Source organism: Chrysemys picta, chromosome 25 (assembly GCF_011386835.1).
Source record: "Chrysemys picta bellii isolate R12L10 chromosome 25, ASM1138683v2, whole genome shotgun sequence".
Classification (NCBI taxonomy): domain Eukaryota; kingdom Metazoa; phylum Chordata; order Testudines; family Emydidae; genus Chrysemys; species Chrysemys picta.
In genome coordinates this window covers 15156772-15178338 of record NC_088815.1, presented here as the reverse complement: position 1 = coordinate 15178338, position 21567 = coordinate 15156772, and the positions used below count along the sequence as shown (strand labels likewise).

The following is a 21567-nucleotide window of genomic DNA, read 5'->3' as shown; positions in this document are numbered from 1 at the left end:
CCATGTGGCCAACCTGCAGTGGGGAACCAGCCAGAGACTCCAGCCTGTAGGAACAGCCAAAGCAGGGACCTCTGGACAGTGAGAACTTCCTGCAGTCTCCTCACCTCAGTTTCACTCCCCCCAGGCCCCCATCACCCTCTTCTCACCTGTAGGATCCCTATTCTTCACTTCTTTCCATTTAGCTTCTTCCCTCCTACCTAAACCCAGAAGAAAAATCTGTCCTGAGATTTGGGGTAGGGCCTTACTCTGGAGTGCCCAGTACATTCTTGGGGAATCCTTGGATGCTACGTAACAGCAAATCTGACTGCTTCTCCCACCTGCTGCAGCCAGTCCGTAAAGGAGATTTAAACAGGTCAATGATCACGAAGAAGTACTTAAGTCTATTAGTGTTGTTTATTTTCCAAATTATTCCAGAATTAAGGTGCCCTTTTAAAGTGCCTTTTGTGTTCCACGAGTAATTCAAACATCCTGCCCATCTCTAATGTACGTGTGCTTTTCAAACTGACATTTCCTGGCCTGACCAGTAATGGGACATGAGCTAACAGGAGGCGAAGTGTAAAAATGTTTTAAGGCTTCAGAGCCACTATGTAGGGGACAGTTATTCAAATAGTTCCAGCCATAGCAGGTAGCGTCTCAGCACATCTGTTTCCAGGCTGTGTGGCAGACTAGTGTTAACAGCACAGTCGTCATTTTTGGCTTCTATTCACACTTCATTTATGAATCTCCTTCCAGCACCTAAAATCTCTGCAATTCCAATAGACTTTCATAGCAGTTACAGAGATTTGTTGTTGTAGAAAAGATGCCCGATAGGCAGTGTGACACCTGCTGCTGTACAGAGTGCAGTGGTACATTACATAGTTCTTTATACAGTATATCAGAGCTGCAGTAGTGGATAGCTGAGTACTTTTTTAAAGCAAATTTTGATGGACAACATTTAAGCCCTGGGCTGGTCCAGCTGCGTTCGGAATATCTCATAATCTTCAGGAATGGTATCTGGAGGGGGAGAAATTGAAGTTGGTGTAGATTAGCATCAAGATTGCAAATGAGAAGCGTAGTAAACCAGTAACATGAAATAAACACACCCACAACCCTGTCGTGTGCAAACAGGAATCCAACGAGACCCGAGTGGTGAGACAGGTAAGAGGAGCTGGGACCCTCAAGAAAAGCCAAGCATGATTCCAAGGGATCAACATTCAATGGTAGTAGTCTCTTGTCTGAAACCCCAGTTCAGATCTTGACCAGGTGTAGGGGATTGCCAGTCTCCTTAACACCCCTGCCAATTTAATGGGAAGTGAACTTTTGGCTTCCTGTCTTCGCCAGTGCTGCTAGAGAAGAATGTCTGCCAGATTTCGCTCCGGAGCTCGGTGCATTTTAGTAATGGACAAGACAACCCCTCTCTAAACAACCCACTTTCATTCACATGGGATCCCATAAATGCTGCACTAGCTCGGTTACGCTAATTGAAAGAGCTGAATCTCAATCCATCCCTTGGGGGGAACCAGGAGCAGGGCCATACATTGCCTGGGGGAATGTCAGGGAGTCAAATTCCACCTCTCCCCCTCCCCCCAAAGGCTGCTGTACTTAAGCACCTTTTAGGATAAAATGCAAGTTGTGTTGCTAATCTCTCAGAGCAGGTAGCACTGCTGGGACAGCTGACAGCAACACTCCTGCTTATGGGAGCAAGAGGCTAGTCAGCACAGGGGACAACTCACCATTGCAGCGGTAACGCAGGTTGGACCAGATAATATTCTCCTGGGAGAAGCAGAAGACCCCCAGACGACCCCCTCGCATGGTTGTATCAAGGACGACTCCGCTGTCTGCTACCATTTCAGGGCCTTCATAGAAGCGAGCCCTGGAAAGGGGATGATGTATCTTAAGAGGCCTAGCCCTATTAAAAGTGATTTCCTTTCCCAAAGGAGGGAGTATTCCCCCTTCAACTCCTAGACATGCTGAGTAAGGAGAGGGGCACGGTGTTTGACTTTAAACAGGAGTTGAGTTTAGCAGTTGGTTCCCCCTTTCTTAAATGGTCTTAGTGCAGTTTTTAGGTTGACTCCCTCTCCTTGCACAGGGAACAGAGCAAGCCCTGCTCCTTACCTGATGTATCCAACTTGAGGCCGGTGCTGTAGGAACCAACGATACGAGGTCTTGTCCTTCCAGCCGGAATTCCTGGGGTCTTTCCATAGCAGTTTGACCTGGTCTGTTGTGTCTCCAGTGTGCCAAAGGGAATTACGGAGATATTCTCCTGGCCCTGTATTAGATTTCACTGCCTGAGGGAGGAGAAAGGGCTGTGGTCATGTGTAGCAGGAACACTAGAGGAAGCTAGTGCTACATTCATCACATGTAGATACCTTCTGTTCATAAAGAGCAGCTCTGGCCAGAGTGACAGCAAAGCTAGAGCGTCCTCCCCTTCCCGCACATAAGGTGCTTGATCTTAAACCAACTGCTCCCCGCTCCCACCCACCTGGTAAGACTAGGGGAGGACAGGGGCAGGGATATCTGAAGCCCCCAGGGTGTTCCTCTTGTGGTCTTACCTTCAGCTGAATTCCGGGCTCTGCTACTGCTCGGAAGGGGTTTGCCTGCCAGTATGTCTGCTCCATCTGCTTCCACATCACCACATAGAAACTGGAGCTGTCTTGGTAACCGAAGATAAAGCCTGCATAATCGTCGTCTGTGGCAGTGTTCACGTGGAAGGTGCCCTCAAAATCCACCCCGTTGAATGCAGTGTAACCTCAACCGGTAGGAAGGGGGGAGAAATAATCACCACTCATGAGCCAAGAAACAAAACAGCCTAGTCCCCACTAGAGCCTCAACCATCCTGTTGGGATCCAGACCTTCCTTTCATTGGCTTAATCCAGAGACCCATTCAAATCCGGTCTCTCCCTCTACTCCCTTAGCGTTAGGTCCTACTAGCGGATCAAAACCAGCCCCTGGTCTTGTTGAACCGAGCCTCCTGCCCAAGTGTCTAGTTTGTCCAACTTCCATATTAGCCAGAAACTTCCCTTGTTCTAGGTGTTGCTAAGAAAAATCCCTTACTTTATTGCACCCAGATTGCTTATTACAGAGCCAGAACATTCAAGACGAGAATTTCTTTCCTCCAAAGGAGGGAATTTGGCTGAACCACTAAAACCATCTCCAAAATGCTCTTTGAAAATTGTGCTGGGAAGAGGAATTACATCTGGCTGGAGAGCTGATTCTTACCCACAGCCAGGCCAGGATCGCTGTTCATGGTCTGGACAATTTCCATGCCCTGTGAAATGCAAGTGTTAACTCATTACCATCTGGAGTTGAAAGCTTTGATCATTGTCACGTGGGCTTGGGGCGAAGAGGTGCAAACGTGCTTCCCTCTCTAAGGAGATAGCAAAATTCCACTCAAAGAGAGTTTATTCCAGTCATCTGTGAAAATCTGGTGCTGATTTAAGACGTGCTGTAATCCCCACCCCAAAGGGCTGGGAGGTAAGGGAGAGATTCGGCTACTCGCTGCAGAGAAACTCGGGCAGGCTGGTGCCACCCCACAGGGGCCTCCAGCCATGTCTCTGTGACCTGAGCCATCTCTCCTCTTCTGGCTCGCCCTAGTGACAACACAACTGGGCAAAGGGCAGGCCCCAGCCTCAAGCTTTGCGGGTCATTCCCCTCCCACTCAACCAGCCAACAGAAGAACGTTGGGGTTTGCGGCTCTAGGTCAGTGGATTCGGCTAAGCCATCTAGCTGCATCGCTTACTAATTCCTAGCGCCCCCTCACACTAGATCTGAAGCAGTCTCCTACCTGATTGAGGACAATCCAGTTGGGATCAATCTGTGCGTCGCCCTCAGGGTCCAACACAACTGTCTGGAAAGCCCTGAAATCTGTCAGAGTCACTTCTGCATTCTCTGGGCACACGTCGATTCTGTCAATCACCTGGTCACTGTCAAAGTCATCTTCACAAAGATCTCCCACACCATCACCTGCGGAGGGGGGGGTGATAACGTGCACTAAGTCTCCTGTTCTCCAATAGCACCATCTCCTCCCACCTGCTCGGCTCTCAGCGCCATATTTTTTAGGGTAGTTGTATCTATGCTGTGATAACTAGGCATTTACCCCGTGAAAGGTCAAAGTGTCACAATAACCCAGAACCACCAGTGTTGATGGGAGAAGGTGCAAAAAAGAGACCGACTGAATTAGTCCCTACAAAAAGACCACCTGATACAACTCAGGCATGGTCTTAAAATCATTCCTGGTAAACAAGTGTGAGACTGGGGAGAAAAAAAAAAAAAAAGTCAATGAATCAAAATGGATGTGTCAAAAATTGGGCCTTATTGGTGGACAAAATAATGCGAGGACAGGCTCTTCCAGCCATCACTCCCTGGTGGGGGTCCTTAAAGACTTGGGGGAGGGGGAGGAAATACAGATGAACAGAAGGAGGCTACTGCTACACTGACTGAAAGAAGGGGAAGGAACAAGCTTCACTCCTGGCTGCCACCCCCGCTGTCTCTGGGGACCTTGGACCACCTTCCTCCTCATCCTGCGCCATGGCCTGACCTGCCTAGACCAGAGAGGGACCCAGATACCACCACCACCACCACCACCACCCCGCTCTGGCTGAGTCCTGACCACCAGCTGGGATGTGACACTGTCTCCTTCCCTATCTTATGTCTTCTCCTTTCTTCTGTCTGGTAAGAGTCTAGCTTAGCTGGCCAACACTGCTGTAAGCCTGTGACCAGAGGGCAACTAAAAGCCATGCCCTAAACAGTCCGATGCGGGCACAAGTTTGCCAGGTCTCGGAGCAGCTGATCAGACGATGGGCTGGGCCTGTGTTTTTCCAGCAGTGAGGCTGCAAGTGAAAGTCAACCCCAGAGCCAGCTGTTTTTTCTCTTTGCTGCTCTTTTCTCTCCTTTGGGTGCGGTCGTCTTGTTTTGTCTTTTAGGAAACAGGATCAGACTCTAACAGCAGCTCCGGCCCAACTCAACTAATTTCCGCTCTTTTCCCAAAAAGGACAATTATTACCATCTTTTAGTACGATCTAAGAAACTGTCAAACAAGGAGGGTGGTCCTTTGAAAAACTCTTGCCAGGGGAAGGGAACAAGGGATGTTGTTAGCATAAAAGCCTTATTTAATACTTTACATTTCCAATGCTTTAACCAGTCCCACTTCTCTTTCGGTATCTTTTATTAAAGGGTAACAGGATTTGTAATGGTGCTAAGCAGCCCGAGGTGTCTCTAGCAAACCCCAGACCTGTTTAGTGACTAGGTTCTGGTAACGCCTTTAGCCCGTGTATTCCATCTAAATTAATAAAACCACCTCCCAGATAGGTGCCCTGCTGGGGCCGAGTGTCCAAGCACAGCTGGACTTCTCTGGAGATGGTTCTGTAGGAACCCCCACCTGGGGCTGGTTCCCCCTCCCAGTCACAGATGCTGATAATGCTGGGGGTGGGGAATTTCACACCTTTTAACCCCATTTCAATGTTCTAAACTGTGAGTGCCTCTTGCTCCCATCCATGGGGCCCCACTGACCATGATACTGGGCATCTGGGTCAGTCACTACACCCAGGAAAAGGAAGTCATGTCTCCTAAATGTTCTTTAAACTCGCTAGCACGTGACTGAAAGCAAGAAGGGGCAGGTCCTGCAGGCTGGTGCGACACATGTTCCCCTTACTGTCTGAATCGTCTTGGCCGGGGTTGGGGACTAGCCGGCAGTTGTCAGGGCCGGGAGGCCTTAGATCCGGAATCCCATCATTGTCATCGTCGTCATCACATTCATCTCCAATCCCGTCGTGGTCTGTGTCCAGCTGGGAGCTGTTGGGCACCGAGGGGCAGTTATCATGGGAGTCCTGGTGGCCGTCCCCGTCCCTGGCAGAGAGAACATCAGACAAGCCGAGCTCAGAACATCTGGCAAGAACAGTGGATACTAAAGGGCACAATAGGGGCACATGAACTCTGCCCTACATGCAACAGCAAGAAGCCTGCAGAGAGAGAGAGAGAGAGAGAGAGTGTGTGTGTGTGTGTGTGTGTGTGTGTTTTACAAAGGCACCCACCTGTCAGGTGAGCTTGGATCCTGCCTGACAACAGGAAAGTGGCAGCTGGTGGTTTCACCAGCCATAAAAATCTAACCTGTGACTTAAGCCATGATGAGTTTTAAATTCACTCAAGCTGGACATGTCTTAATAGACCAGGGCTGGGCAAACTTTTTGGCCCAAGGGCCACCTTGGGGTTGCAAAACTGAACGGAGGGCCGGGTAGGGAAGGCTGTGCCTCCCCAAACAACCTGGCCTCCGCCCCCTCCCACTTCCCACCCTCTCACTACCCCCCTCAGAACCCCTGACCCATTCAACCCCCCCGCTCCTTGCCCCCTGACTGCTCCTCGGGTCCCCCTTATCCAACCCCCCGGCCCCCTTACCATCCCACTCAGAGCAGCATGTCTGGCAGCCGCGCTGCCCGGCTGGAGCAAGACACGCTGCTGCGCTGCCCTGCAGGAGCGCCGTCCGCACAGCAGCATGGCTGCGGGGGAGGAGGGACAGCAGGGGAGGGGCCAGGGGCTAGCCTCCCCGAGCGGGAGCTCAAGGGCCAGGCAGGACCGTCCCACAGGCTGGATGTGATCCACGGGCTGTAGTTTGCCCACCTCTGTAATAGGCCAATAGTCTAGACTATTGCCTCAAGACCAGTTGTTACTTGTTCCCGCAACACTCCTGGATTGTGTGTAGCCTGAACAAGCCATGGGGCAGCTGGTTCTCACCGGTCCTGGTTGGTGTCGCACAGATCCCCCACCAGGTCGTGGTCAGTATCTTTCTGGTAAAACAAAACATTAACCATCAGCTGAAACGTGCCCCAGGGGGACTGAAGATTTAGATCCCAAGGAAGAACGGAGACTGCTTGGGCCTCAATTGCTATTTAGCGCTGCCAAAGTGAAGAGAGCCCCACAGCGGAAGCAATTTCTCCTGCAGTGCTCATTGTGAACGGGTTGATTTCTCCCTGCAACAGTCGTGGAGAGTCGTACCCTAGGCTGCACAGCCGCTGCTCCGTCAGGCCCACTGCATGCTGGGAACTGTGGTCTCTACAGGCTGCTATTTGCAAGTGACAGTCTTGTCACGCTACCAGCAAGGGCGCCCATGGCTGGGCAGTGTGGGTGCCATCCCTGCCCCTACCCCCGGGGAGGAGAGCTCAAGCAGGAGCGGCGTTTACTTGCCTGGTCTGGGTTACTGATGGTGGGGCAGCTGTCACACACGTCCCCCACTCCGTCCCCATCGCTGTCTTTCTGATCAGGGTTGGGGGTGTTTTTACAGTTGTCCACCATGTTTTTGATCTCTGAAAGCCACAAACACAGGGCCCTTTAAACCAGCACTGCCAGGAGAGGCATCTGCAGCAAGCTTGGGAGGGTAGAGAGGGCAGGAAGTGCGGCTGCCCCAGTTGTTCATGTCGCCATTTCTTGTTCTTCATCACCCCCCCTCCCCCCCGCCCTGTGTGCAGTTCATGTATTTATGTTCAGTGCCTCCAAAGGCTCTTCTCTGGGGCTGAAATCACAAGACCAGAGGCCACATTATTGTGAACCCTTTAATGGTTCAGGGGCAGAAGCACGTGCCTGTAAACATACATTCGTTTGTTCAGCCCGGTATAACCTTACTAACTAAAGAGGCAAAAAGAGAACAGAAGATTTGGGTCAAGTAAACACAGCCTGACGGGAACCAGCGGCCACAGGAGAGCATTGAATTGTTGAGCTTTTTGCACTCGAGGTGTGAACGTACTTGACTTGAGTTTTGGCCGGCAATACCACCAGGTGCCTACAGAGGGCAGCTATGTCTGTCAAAGGCCAAAGCGGTGCCCACAGCTGTTTGCTGCATTCACCAAACTGGGTTTTGTCTACACTAGATTTTTTTCCCCCTTTGCAGCTCTAAGGGTGAGAAACTTTAGTTTTCCAAGCAATGAACACTAATCCAAAAGTTACAGCAGCCTCCCCCAGGACACGGGAGTCTCCCTAGTGCCCATATCCCCTCTGTGACCTGGGTGAGAGCTAAACCTTTTCAGTGTCCTCCAAATATCCAGCTGGTATTGGAGGGGGGAGGAAGGAAGGGTGTTGAGTGGGGGGGAGGAAGGAAGGGTGTTGAGTGGGAGGGAGAACTATGAGAAAATCCCCCGGGACTGGTAGTTCCCAGACTGTGGCACAGGGTGTTAGTGCTCCTTGTAACAGCTGCTTCTACAAGTGTCCAGGATTCCCATTACAAAGAAATCTCACCCATGTTATTCCTAGACACGTCTGTACCATGCCGGCCTGAGAGAGGAACCGGTCTCAAACCTGCGTTCCTCACAGAGTGACAGAGCTGCAAACAGGCAGCATCTTATCTGTCCAGGAGTAACCGGCTGCAGAGGGTTTAGACCAAAGTTGTCAGCGTTTTCCCAAACTGCTCTAAAGCAGATTTTATAGATTAGCCTTGGCTTATTTACTACGCATCGGCGGTTAGACTCGGAAAACTCCGACAGCATCTTCCGGAGGCCTGCGATAGGCCAGACACAACATACTCCGCCACCTCTCTAACTTCCCTTCTTATCACAATGCCATCAGCTCCTCCACCACTGAATCGCACCAGAGAGATTCCTTAGTTGTAGCGACTCTGGGGAATAGTCTGTAAAGGAATTTCCTCTCTCTCAGGCCTGAGGCAGTTGTGGTTTCTGGCTCTAGAAACTGCCTTTACCCCCAGCCCAGCTAGCTGGTGATGACGTATAGACCAGCAAACCTGGCCCTGACACTTGCTGCTTTAACTCCCTGAGTGTTCCCTCAGCAGGCCTTCATCCACGGAGCGGCCTAGGCTGGGAGCCGCTCGGTTTGCCCAGCGGCTTCATTTCTACATGGAAGTTGCTGCAGCTCTGATTTGGGGACTCGGGTTCTAGGGCCGCTGTGAAGATCGCGTGTGTTGTGGCCTCTTGTGAGCCGTGAAGGCTCGTGGCCTCTGTCCGTGGTGGGGGCGAATCTCTGCCCAAGGACACAGTGATTAGAAGTGCTTTAGCCCATCAGAAAGTAGCGCTTTTCCTGCCGAGCTTTAGGCCACCTGGCTCCAGTATCTGGTTTCTGCCCAATGTGACTCAGTCTGTGGCCAAGGGGCCGGGACCAGCTCGAGGCACCGCCACTCTCGTTTGGGTGTGATACTAATACCCTTGTCAGCTCTTGGGGATCTGCGTCCCCGCCCCCCGCTCTTACTGTCTCCATCTATGTCATCGTCACACGCGTCTCCCTTCCCATCACTGTCGCTGTCCCGCTGGTCGTTGTTCTTCACGTGCCGGCAGTTGTCGCAGGCGTCGCCGAAGCTATCCTTGTCCGTGTTGCGCTGGTCTGTGTTGCGCACCAGGACGCAGTTGTCCTGTGAGGTGGGGGGGAAGGGAGCCGTGATGAAGCTATGCCCGGCCGTGGGGAAGGTACCGAAAGGGGTCACAGGGCAGACCTACTTGGAACTATCTGAGCCCAGCCTTGGCACCGAGCCTGATGCCCTCATTCCAGGCATTGTCGCAAAGCCCAGGAGAGGTGTATGTTCAGCTGGTACCAGCATTTGCCCAGGACCAACGCTGAAAAGCTGGGACACACCCATCCCTGCCACTCCCTCAGAGAAGCACGATTTCATCCAATCGCAGCCTCCCCCTCTTCCTCCACACCCGCCCCTGCCTTGATCGTTCCACGAGAGGAGCAAAGCCTCCGGTCAGCACTGGACAGAACAATGGCTCATTAGGGCACATCTGAAGCCCTCACCCCAGAAAGCCCCCTTTGCTTCAGGTACCTTAGGGGCTGCCCAAGCTTTGCCCAGCAGAGGCACACCCTGATTAGAGCCAGCCTCAATGTCACCATCCCAGGGTGGAGGCTACAGGCCTCCAGGCGTGTAGGCAGAGATGGAGCACTGCATGCTGGGACCTCTTGTTTCCCTGGGTTCGGTGGGTATGTGCTGGCACGGCTTGGGACTAAGCATTAGAGAGTCCAAACCTCTGCATTTAATATCCCATCTCCATCAGCGTCGTCATCGCACGCGTCGCCGATGCCATCCCTGTCCGCATCCTCCTGGCCGGAGTTGGGGACGGTCACGCAGTTATCCTGACAGAAGAGCAGCCGTGAAGTACCTTGAGCTGCTGGTGTATTATGGAAACACACCCACCCACCCACACACACACTTTTTTCAAACCACAAAAGCCTGGACACGCCTGCCCTGGGAGGCAGGTCACTCCTGAGCCAGGCCCAGGGGCTGCTGCAAGCGACGCGCCTGCGTGGCTTAGGGGACAGTGGTTCCATAGGGGTGGGAAAGCGGAGCTGCCCTGCGTTATGAGTTCTTTGCTCTGCATTGCCCTGGTGTCCTGCTCAATCTCTTACCTTGCGGCATTTTCGGTCTGTGCAGCGCAGCTTCTCATCTGGGAATCCATCGATGTCTGTGTCTCTCCCGCAGACGTAGCCGTTCCCGGCCCACCCGACAATGCACTGCGAGACAGCAGATGTGGGGAGTGAGGGCGCAGGGAGAGGTCTACTGCAGAACTGCTCTCCTGAGTCCATGCATCCAGGCTGCAGGGCTGCATACCATGGGCTGCACTTGGTCTCAGAACTCCTGGGGGATTGGATGCCTCATTCACAGGTGGGCTATCCCCTGGAAGAGGCAGCTGTGCTGTGATGTGGTATTAGCTCAGGTCTGAGCTCTCCGCTGCATACTGAGGCATAGAGCGAGACTCAGCAGCCCTGGGCTCCCCCTGGCCCCAGCGTGTTCCACTGGACCTTGGCTCCCAGTCTGAACAGGACTCACCCCCCTTCAGCGCCAGCGTAACGCTCAGGGGCTGTGAACACACAGAGACCACGGCTCACTGCACGTAGGCAGCAACAGGCCACTCCGGTGTGCGAACGGGGAAGTTCCTCTCTCAGCTCCGCTGGGAGAAGGAACTGATGCTGGTGGCACGTGCTGGCCAGTAGGGTCAGTGATAGACACAGGAACCTGTATGCACTTAGAAAAGCAGACCGGACGTGAAGGGAAAACAGGCCCCCCGAAGGCCCTGCTGTCTAAGCGAAGGGTGGTTTGGTTCTCACCACACACGAGATGGTCCCATCCCGTTCAACGATGCAGCGAGCTCTCTCATGGCACGGACTGAGTTCCCCGTTGGGACAGCGTCTCTCCGCCTGGCTTCTGCACCCAGCAGTCTGGTCCCCAACAAAGCCAGGCTTACAGGACCCGCACTTGTAGGATCCCTGCCAGGGGAGCAACAAGAAGTAACGTGGGTGCTGGGAAAACGTTGCTTGAACCCCCCCATCCAGTGGGGGCGACTGCTCCGTCCCAACTGAAAGGAGACGCTGCAGGGGGTCTAGGGGCAGCGGCCCAGGCCAGCTGTGCTAGTTACCCGAGTGTTGATGCAGATGGAGTTTGGGACGCAAGCCCTGGCGCTGTCCGTCTCACATTCATTGATGTCTGTACAAACCTGTCCGGGAAGGAGAAAGCGGGAGGGTGAGTCACACTTCAGTAGAAAGCAGCCGCCTCCCTTAAAGTGGCTTTTGGGATGGGATGAGGGGGATGGATGTACCTGTTTGTTGGCTCTGGCGAACGCTAACCCAACCCCTTGGGGTGCTGGTCCAGTGTAGCCGGTGGGACAGGGGTCACAATGGAAGCCAGGGGCAGTGTTAATGCAGTTGACTCTTGGGAAGCAGGGGTTTGCGCTGCACTGTAGGCAAGAAGGAGAGTTCCTGCTGAGTTGCTAGTTGCAATTCTAAACCAGCCATTCCTCGAGTCTGACCCTGGCGGGACGGGGCAAGGAGGGAGGAAAGGCCCCAAGAGGCAGGCAAGAGGGAAGGGGAGCTTTGAATTTCTGTGCCACTGGAAAGTGCAGCTCCCCATGTACTCTGCTCTCCCAAGCTGCATAGGGCGCAGACAAGGAAAGCAAATCAACTGACAAGATTCCTTCCTGTTAATTTCCAAGGTGCCATCTGTTTCCCAGGCAGGGCCCTAACTTACACTTCGTCTTGGCAGCGTCTCAGAGGCCAAAGTACCATATAATTTGTCATGCTGGTTTTGAGGGGTCGGGGTTTATTCACAGCACTGTGGTGTAATTGCCCATCTCAGAAGGAGAGCATTAGCATTCAACAGCACATCCAGCCCCAAAGACTAGACTTTCCTTCATTATAACTTGCTTAATCCTTTTCCCACCGTTTTAATTTAATCCTTGTGCATTATATCCCCAGTAAAAAGAACACCTTAGAGACTAACATTTATTTGAGCATAAGCTTTCGTGGGCTACATCCCACTTCTTCGGATGCAACCACTGTCATTAAACAAAGAAACCTGTTGCCATCCAACAAACCTCTGCAACTGAACAAAATTCTAGCCGTACAAAGGAAGTAAAACCGGTCTTTAGTAAGTGACCAGCCAAAGAATCAGGGGGGAAAAAATCATTTGCCTCGTAGAAGCTGATCTTAAACTGCAGAGACGGATCGGAAACAAAGACTGGTTTCCCGTGTTCAGAGGGAGCCCGCTGGGCAGGTTTCAGGGGTCCATTATGATCATCTAGTCTGACGTGCACATCACAGGCCAGCGAGCCTCACCTGATCATTTCTGCATCAGGCCCATGCCTCCTCATTGAGCCATTGCATCACTTTTAGAAAGAGACGCCAGGCCTTTAAAGACTTCTTGGATGGAGCAAGAAGAAGGGAGTTTTAATACATGAGACACGCACCCAACTCCAGTTAAATTACGGCGGGCATTGGTTTGTTGCATTAGGCAGGGAAATTTAACTGTGTGACCTCCATTGATGATGACAAGGCTAACGTGAGAAACCCTTACTCTGCTCCAGAGAGGAGTTAACCACAGGTTTTTGTAATGTCCAGTGACTCATTGCAGATGGTCTCTGACCTCATTGATATCTGTGCAGTGGGTCCCGTTGCCTGTGAAGCCCAGGGGGCAGGGTCCACAGTGAAAGCCAGAGTCAGTCTCTGTGCAGGTAACTCCAGGGAAACAGGGGTTTGGTAAACATCTGGGAAATCGTGTTATGCTGATCCCTGGGCCAGTTGCCCCTGGGTGCATGCCTGGAGAGTAGAAAACACGTTAGGAACAGAGCTGCCACAGCCAGCACCTAGCATATGTTACACTTACCTGGTGCCTTCTCATAGTGCTTTACAAATAGTGAATGATCTCTCACTACCCTGGGAGGGAAAACAGTCATGTTCCTATTTTGCAGATGGGGAAATTGAGGCACAAAGAAGTTACTTGTCTGAGGCCTCTCAGACTCAGTGGGAAATACAGCCTGGAATCTTGACTCCCCAGCTGGTACATTAATGACATCCACCTCCTTCTCAATCCTGCTCGCCTAACCGTCACACCCATTACCCAGACTCCCCAGGGTAGCAGAGGGTCCCGAACTGGCCCCAGAAGGGAGGGCTGGTATGACTCCCGGGTGGGAATCTAAGATTAGCATCTATTTCTGAAGCTCCAAGGTTGTCCCGTAGGAGGACTGTTACCCAGTCTGCCTTGGAGGTACGGATTAGAGCTGCAGCGATGCTATGAAGTGCTCTCGTTCAAGGCCCTGACAGCTCGACGGATAGCCCCAGGAATGCCGAGTCATCCATCTTTCCCCAACCTCTTTGGAAACCAGAATAATGAGCAGGGAAGACAGAGATCAAGTGAGAGGAAGAAAGTTCAAGACAGTTTTATGAGCAACTTATTAAAACAACTGCTGTGGATGAATGTGATTCTGTACGGTGGGTCCCAGAGGCTCTGGCTAATCTCTTTTCCTGCAGAAATGTGGAACCAGTTACTGCTCTATTCTTTAGCTGTGCTGGCAAATAACGGAGCATCTCCCTCAACTGCGCTCTCCTAAAACCAAGTACCCTGGAAGTAAATCTCAGCCCAGAAAGTGGCTTAGTGGGGAGCAGGCAGCAATCGATGTACAAAATGTTGCTTGTTTCCTTGCTGGGACGGGACAGAAGTGGCTTGGAAGGAATGGCACAGAGCAACGTTCCCTTTCATTCACAGCTCAAGAGCGGCCCACTAACTAGCAAACCTGTGGAGGTGCATTCCTGGGCGATTAGAACATGCCTGAGGTGGGGGTATTAGGCGACTGGAGGCTGTATGCACCTGAAAACCGAAATGACCGCCCTGCCCGGTGCAGGGCCGTTATGGAACACAGTTTATCCACAGTTGAGGATACAAAGAGCTGGGGGTTGTGTGGACTAGGCTGTTCCTGGGGTAGCCGTAGATGGAGAGGACTCCGGGCTCACCTCCCCGCAGCATTGCACAGGTTTAACTTGAGGCCTGATTTTCAAACAGATGCAAAAGGCTGCGTGGACACGCTGCGCTCCGGCGCAGAGCAGCGGTTTAGCTTACGTTGACTAGGAACACATCTGGGCCGATCTAAAATACAACTGTCCACACAGCGTTTTACACGCAGTTGAATTAACCTAGTGCCTGTGTGTGTCTAGGCCAAGGCCTGCGTCTCAGAAGGGAAGAGGCTCCCAGGCCCTGCACCAGCTAACGGTTCTGCCTGCGATTGCTACGGGGGTGACACCCTAGGACAAAGACCTGAGCACAGGGCTGGGATCCAGAAAACCCCAAGCTCTAACCCAGCTCCGACACTGACTCTCCGGGGGCAAGTTGCTTCACTTCACCCAGCTGTGCACTAGGGATACTTATCCTCCGCTGCCTCCCAGGAGTGGGTCGTGAAGCTTCGTTAACGGTTACAAAGTGCTTTGAAGAGGGGCATTGCCATGTCTGAGGATTATCCTAGGGCACGGCTAGTGAACATGAACAAGTCGACCCCTCGCTGGGGGCTGTGCTAGGTGATGTCTGTTGCTGGTTTAAACAGACGTAGGCGGCAGCAGTGAGCAGTTGGGCCTGGAGCATTTAACGGAACAACTCACCACAGGCGTCGCACTCCATGACTGTGTTTTTCAGGAACGTGATCTCCTTAATCTAGAAAGGAAACAAGAGCCACCAGTTAGCCAGGAGTTTCCGCTCCCATTCAGGTCACTTGCTCTGAGGCTTTTCAGCGCCAGAAGGGAATCGCACACCTGTGCTTCTGCACGTTTGTTTACAAGAGGCGTAGTCTCCGAGTTGTGGGCCTCGGGCGGACCGAGACCACTTTATCTCCCCGCCCTCCGCACCTCTCATACACCCTTCAACCTAGAGGAGACAGGTCCCCATTGCTGCCGAGATGAGCTTACCATGGGCCAGGGCAGAGAATCCCAATGCCAGGGGAGACACGTTTCATTTTTCCAGGGGCTTTAATACTCATGCAAGTTGTGGAGCTTCTCCCTCATAGCATTCCCTGCAGCTGTACCTCCCCTCTGAGCTGGAGGGCGTGAAAGGGAAAGTCAGGGCCAGTAAGGGGTTTATTAGTGTCACACACGGGCCACTAGACAAGGGGTTCAGACGGGGGAAATAGAGGGAGAGCAGAGACTCTCCGAATACCTGGGGTGTCAGACAGCCTGCTCAGCCCGGCAGGTGCCACAGCTGGTACCCAGCAGCGCTGAAACCAAGGCTTAGTCCTGCCCTTCCCCTCCAAAAGGGGCTTACTCCAGGGAGCCCCCCATTCACTTAGTGACCTGCTGGGTTTTCTAGTGTGGGAGGATGAGAGCAAAGCAGCTGGCAGAAGCCCCTGAAATGGCTGCAAGGGACTGGCCACCCACCTAGCCAGTTCCTTTAATCCAAAGGGGGGGCGGGAGATCAACAGGGTCATTAAAACAATCTTGCTAATCTGCAGTGGGGGGTGGAGACAGGCTGTCCCTTCAGTGGAGTGAAGGATGTTGGTTTGGCACAGACAAGGGTGTAGGTCCGTTTTCAGGCACATGTAGAACCGAGCGTCCCAGCACTCTCCATGACCCCAGCTCTCCTAAAGCTACAGCCAAGCCAGAGAGCCTGGTTCGAACCCAGAGAAAGCGGCTAGCAAGGGCAGGAGCAGCCCCAGGCTTTAGTCTGGTTCTGGGGACACCAGTTAGGTCCCAGGCAAAACGCACCTTCCAGCTGTGGCCCCATCGCAACTAGGAAAATGCATTAGCAAAGGTGGTGTTAGGCAAGACTTTGCACCAGCGTGGACACCTTTACAAATAGCAAGGGCAGACCCTGACTGCCTGGGAGCCTAGTGGACGAAGTGCACTGGCTGGGGAATTGTCTAGATGACTTCATAGGTCTTTTCCAGCTCCCATTTCTATGGTTCCATAACATCGCAGGGAGCAGCGCTGCCCAAGTGAGGGAAGGGGAGAAGTCAGACTGCAAAGCGACATCCTCTGGTCTCTCTCCAGCACCCCACAGCCCTGGAGTTCTCATCACCATAGATCAGGATTGTGCCCACACGGAAGCATCTGTTCACATCTCACCCACAGCTCCTACGTACAAGGGCAGGGGCTCATTTTCCACCAGACTCTTCCTCCATCCAGCGTTACCCTGAGGCTACAGTAATCTTCACGTCATGTGTTTAGAATAATTTAATCTAAGCCAGATGTAGCACCAAACCCAAATCCCCAATTCAAAGCATTCCAGCCAGCGAGGGAGTTTGGAGCAGGATCGGAGTGCTGCTATCCAGCACCACCTCGAATTCATCCAGGGTTGCTTGATGCTGTGGGTTCGGGCTGCATAGCCAACCTGGGGTTGCTCATTACTGATGTGTGAAATGCCGAATTGTGGAAAATAAGGTAATAGCAAAACGTAAAGAAATGAACAGCACATCTGTGTAAGCTTCCACCTTAGCCATGTGATGTGCGAGAGTCTGTTAGAGAGGGAATCCATGGAAAAGACGGGCGGGGGGGGAGAATAAATAAAAAAGCCTGTGTGGAGAAGCAACGCTCAGCTTGAAGGGAATGTTGGAAAGCACCGCCCTAGGCTACTGGGAGCCATGTCTGACCTGATTCCTAGCAAACACTGGATATTTATGCAACAGCCTGAAATGTGAGAGTAATTCAGTGCAACAGATGGTTTTGCAGATTAGAGGCCGTCCAGTTTGCACTGGCACCGGGGCCTGGCTGCCGTTCCAATTCTCTGGCAGGCAGAGGCTGCTGCCTCCCGTGAACGGAGTCGAGAGGGAGAATGGAGCCTTTCTATGGAGTTAAAAAGGAGCTGACCAGACAAACGGCCACCTCCTCGGTAAAACAGGCAAGATCTAAATTCACCCAAAGTTCCAAAGTCCCTCAGTTGCTGCTGGAGCTAGCGAGGTGTAGGATTAAAGCAACAGGAGGAAACCAAGCCAGTGAATACGAGGCTTGTTCAGAGCCCGTGTGACTTCTGTTTCCTAGAGCCTACTGGGTGGCTGAATGGGCTCCTCTCTCTTCCAGCCTGGCCTCTGCCTGTTGACTTCATAAGCCCACAAAACCAAGGAAAAAATGACTGTTACTGGCCCTGCCACACGTTACTCCAGTGATATATGTCCAGTCTGTCTATTCATATACAAAAATAATTCTTCATTTGTGTTAGTTTTTGGTAAGATGGGGGCCCAAGCAGCAGAGTTTGCATGGAAATTCGAATCCAAATGATCCCAGAATTCAGGGATGCTCAGAGCTAGGTGTGGGGGTCACGTGGGGATCCTACCCTTGCCTAGCATGAGAATACCATTTTGATCTCCCTGTTCAACAGGTCAGTGTGCAAGGCAGCTGCCTCCCTGGCCCCTCTGGCGCAGCGCGAGACAGAACTGGACCGCTTTCTCACGTACCTGCTGCTTCAGCAAATCTCTGACTTCCTTCAGCGCCAGGTTCGTCTCTCTCATCTCTGCGAGCATCTGGTGCCCGACATCCCCTCCTACTGAAAACAGGAGCATCAACAGTGGAACACGCCAAATAGTCTGCTCACCTCTGCATTGTGTGTACTGATTCTTAATTGTTCTGCCTCTCCAAATAATTACCAGGGCAGGGCCGCCCAGGGTGGGGGCAAGTGGGGCAATTTGCCCCAGGCCCTGGACCCCGCAGGGGCCCCGCAAACCCTGGCCCGGCAGCGGTCTGGGTCTTCGGCAGGGGCGGGTCCTTCAGTGAAGCGGAGCGACTGAAGGGCCCCCCGCCACCGAAATGCCGCCAAACACCCGGACCGCTGCTGGGTGAGTACAAGCGCCGCAGCTCCCCTGCTTTGCCCCAGACCCCCTGAATCCTCTAGGCAGCCCTGATAATTACAACCCACTAGCGAGGATCCCCTCCCCAGTCTGTGGCTAGGAGGTGGTTGTGAGAGTAATAAGGAGTTGCATGCTACAGAAGGAAGAGAGTGCAGGGACTTTATCACAAATCCTCTATCAAGAGGGAGTACCTTGTAACGTGATCAACATGAAAACCGTCGGAGGAACCTGTCTTCATTTCACCCCAAAGCCACTAACCAGACCCCTCTTCCTCAAGGGGTAACCATCGACTTCCCTAATGCATTTACTGGGCACATTGTGACACGTGCAGGAAACGCAAGATGGGTGACACCTCCCCGTCTCCAGGGAGGGGGAGGGTGTGGGTGACATTTGGGTAACCTGCCAAGATTCATCACTCTCCCAAGGTGACACTTAGCCCCACCGCTGAACTGCCAGGCCAGCTCATGCGTTGGCTGTGGGGTTAACTGCTCGGGTGGCAGGTTTTGTGCTGGTTGCATACAGGAGGGGTGTGCTGCTGACGAGGCAGAAGGAAGTTTACAGCCCAAGGCTGTGGAGGATTCTCTGGGGGCGGCACCAAACGTCAGCTGGCCCGAAGGCTGCGCCCATGCATGCAAACAAGAGCTGCTGCACAGGGGGGCCCACCCTGTTCCTAAGATACCGGAGGCTCTTCACCCGCTGCTTTAAGGTGCTTCGCGGGGCAGTGTCGCCTGCCCACTGGTGGAAAGCAGCAGATCCCCCGGCATAGAATTGGCTTGTTGGGGATTCTGGGACGTGCCAGGGACATCTGCCCACGTCCACAGAGTACGAGCAAGCAGGCACACGCACCTGCAGGAACTGCAGCTCCAGGGGGATTGAACAGAGGTGTGCAAAACAATTCCTAGGTCACCACTGGGCAAAACCAACCACTCTGAATTCTGATTTGGCCCCTCTTTGAAATATCTGATGGTCCTCGTGACAATGGACCATTCCAGCTGAATTAACTAACCCCAGCGGCTAGCTCATTCGAATCCCCCGCCATGCTGAGTGAGAGAGGCTCTGTCTAGTGTATAATCCTGGATACTGATGGGGGGGGGGGGGAGAGGAAATTAACATGATTTGTAACACAGCACAATTGTCCAGGCATTTGTCTCTGTGAGGTGACATCACTGCACATGCTACACGGGATTGGACCTGAAGACCATTTGGAAATCGCAGCTAATTCAGAACACAACAGCCTGCAACCAGCCTTGGCTCCCCGTCGGCTCTGCAATGAAATTCAAGGCATTTGTTTTAACGGGTGAAGTCCTGAGTGATTTGGGCCTTGTCTGCCATAGAGCCTGCCTCTGTCCTCATGCAGTCCCATAGCAGCCGTAAGCTACAGGGTCACTTAAGCAAATAAAAGGTCTTGCTATTAGCCCCTGGGTGTTCAGAGAGGGGAACCGGGCTCAGGATTTCAGTTCCTCACAACTTGGGCTCTAGGCCCAGCTCTGCCAAGGTATTTAAGCATCTAACGTCCATTGAAAGCAATGGTGCTTAAACACCGCTCTGGTTCTGGGCGCTAGGACCTAAATGTGGGTAGCCTTTGAGGCCTGCTGCAAAGTTCATCTCTGCGCCAGTGGGGAACGGCGCATTTAAAAATAGCTCAGAAAAAGCCACGACCGATGGATCAGCTGTGCTGCTCTTTTCCTGACCCCAAAAGGGAGACCACCACTCTCTCTTCTCTCCTCTCCTCTCCTCTCCTCTCCTCCAGGCATTTCTAACCAACCTGATCCCACGGTACCTCGCACAGGGAGCAGGAAGGATGTTTCCTATCCACACACAGCACTGTGTAATTGGTAAGGTGCATTATGGGAGAAGGGACTGTCATCCTCCTCTGAAGCCTGAGGTATCTGCCAACGCCAGTGGCGGGATATCAGACTTGAAGGCCCACGTAGTTGACCCCATACAGCACGTTGTATGTTCTGTAATGAATAAACCTGACTGTCTGGAGGGTTGGCTCTGATAAGTATCTCAAAGTTTGGGTGAATATTTGTAACCTCTCCAGCACAATTAGGTCTAGGAAACGAACCGACAAACACCACACGAGTGTCTAAGTCAAACACCAAATGAAACCTGCTTTTCCCAGTAGGGAGTGGAAGGTGGTCAAACATTTTCTGACTTCACACACATATTCTGAGTGTGTGTTCTGGCTTAAGGGTCCATTTTATCTGAATGGGTTTGTCTGTCCCGAGTAGCATGATACTATTTTAAAATGAACAATGGAAAAGATTGCATATTAAAAGAACTAAACACACACACAGAACCAGGTGTCCAAATGGGATTCCCCCAGGCAACCTGAGCATTTGCAGACATGCCCTTTATTTTGCAGCCCATATTCTTGAGCTCCCTCACGCTCTTTCCAAACACATTTTGTCCTTTGGAACTTGCTCTTTTAGTTCTCGCTTTGCTTGACATGGGAATCACAGAGTCCTCGTGACTTGAGCAACAATCCTGAACGTACTGCTCAAGAGACAAAGCACTGCCATGAATCCCACAAGGGGCTGAATTCCTAGCCTAGACGATAGGGTTTCCCTGAGCTGTGTGCGTATGCAGAGCATACAGAAATCCCAGGTATCTGCCATGGAACATCCTGCATCAAATAGGTCTTTAATCTCATCCTTTGCAATACAAAGATGACTTGCCAGGGGCATGTTATCCTATTTACAAAATAACAAAAATTTGGTCAGTTCCAGCTGCCAAAGGGGAAGAGATTTAATTTGTTAAAACATCGTTAAACAGAGGAACAAATACAGCCTAGGACTGGAACGTTTAAACCGACTGGCTCAAGGTTTTGTATGAAGCAACAATTCATAAAAATCGAATTCAGGTATCACCAGCTATGGTTGACGAGTCATCCGCTTTCTCGCTGCTCTGCTGCACACAGCGTTTGCAGAGAAGGTCCGCGCACATAGAGGTAATTAAAACCCACTTACCTCCTACACTTGTCATCTGACTTGATGCAAAAGGACAACAGAGGCTTAGGAGAAAAATGAAGACTAAAGTCGAAATCATTCTTGAATCCCAGAGAGGTGAGGATGTGTGGGCTTCTCTTGCAGGGAATTTATTAACCTGCAGGTCTGCCTCTGCTCCCCATTAGTGTCTGTGGTTTGCTGTTTATGAAGTTGCATTTCCTTCCTCTGAAGTTCTTCTCTGAGGCTAGACTAGGAGTGGACGTCATTTCTGGCTCCCAGTCCACCGAGAAAGGTTACAAAAGTAAACAATATGAAAAAGTCATCAGGAGAGCAGCTTAGTGTTTTTTTTAAAACCATCTTGCACCACAAAAAGGTCAGAAAATTCCAGAATTAAATGGATTCCCTTTTAGATCAATTACTTTTTTTTTGATGGGGTGGGGCGGGCCGGGCGGAATTTACAGCCCTGGCTCTACTGGCATTTTCCTTCTGGCATCGCTCACAAGAACACATCAGCTTACGGTGAATGTGGGCTGAACTAGAGTTTTATCCGGAGTCCCTTGGACTCCCAAAAGACAGTTCTACCACTTGGGCTCAGCTGCTGTATTATTGCATCCTCTTCCAGC

General features: G+C 52.1%; 1 protein-coding gene across 2 annotated transcripts; it reads right to left on the bottom strand.

The window, feature by feature from the left end:
• Positions 1–374: 374 nt before the first annotated feature.
• On the bottom strand, positions 375–21229 carry COMP (cartilage oligomeric matrix protein). Of its 2 annotated transcripts, none has more exons than XM_024108170.3 (19): positions 20966–21229; positions 17604–17692; positions 14824–14875; positions 12821–12993; positions 11499–11636; positions 11319–11396; positions 11011–11169; positions 10312–10416; positions 9931–10038; positions 9160–9319; positions 7156–7274; positions 6706–6758; positions 5630–5823; positions 3764–3942; positions 3199–3247; positions 2532–2728; positions 2095–2267; positions 1713–1852; positions 375–993 (listed from the first exon to the last, which is right to left on the bottom strand). In XM_024108170.3, exons 1-19 carry the CDS (start codon positions 21042–21044, stop codon positions 935–937), a joined length of 2304 nt encoding a protein of 767 aa, XP_023963938.1. In that variant the 5' UTR covers positions 21045–21229; the 3' UTR covers positions 375–934. The 2 variants fall into 2 exon arrangements, with proteins under 2 accessions (XP_023963938.1, XP_023963939.1); XM_024108171.3 differs by having other exon boundaries at positions 17604–17689; positions 20966–21168.
• Between the last annotated feature and the right edge of the window lie 338 nt (positions 21230–21567).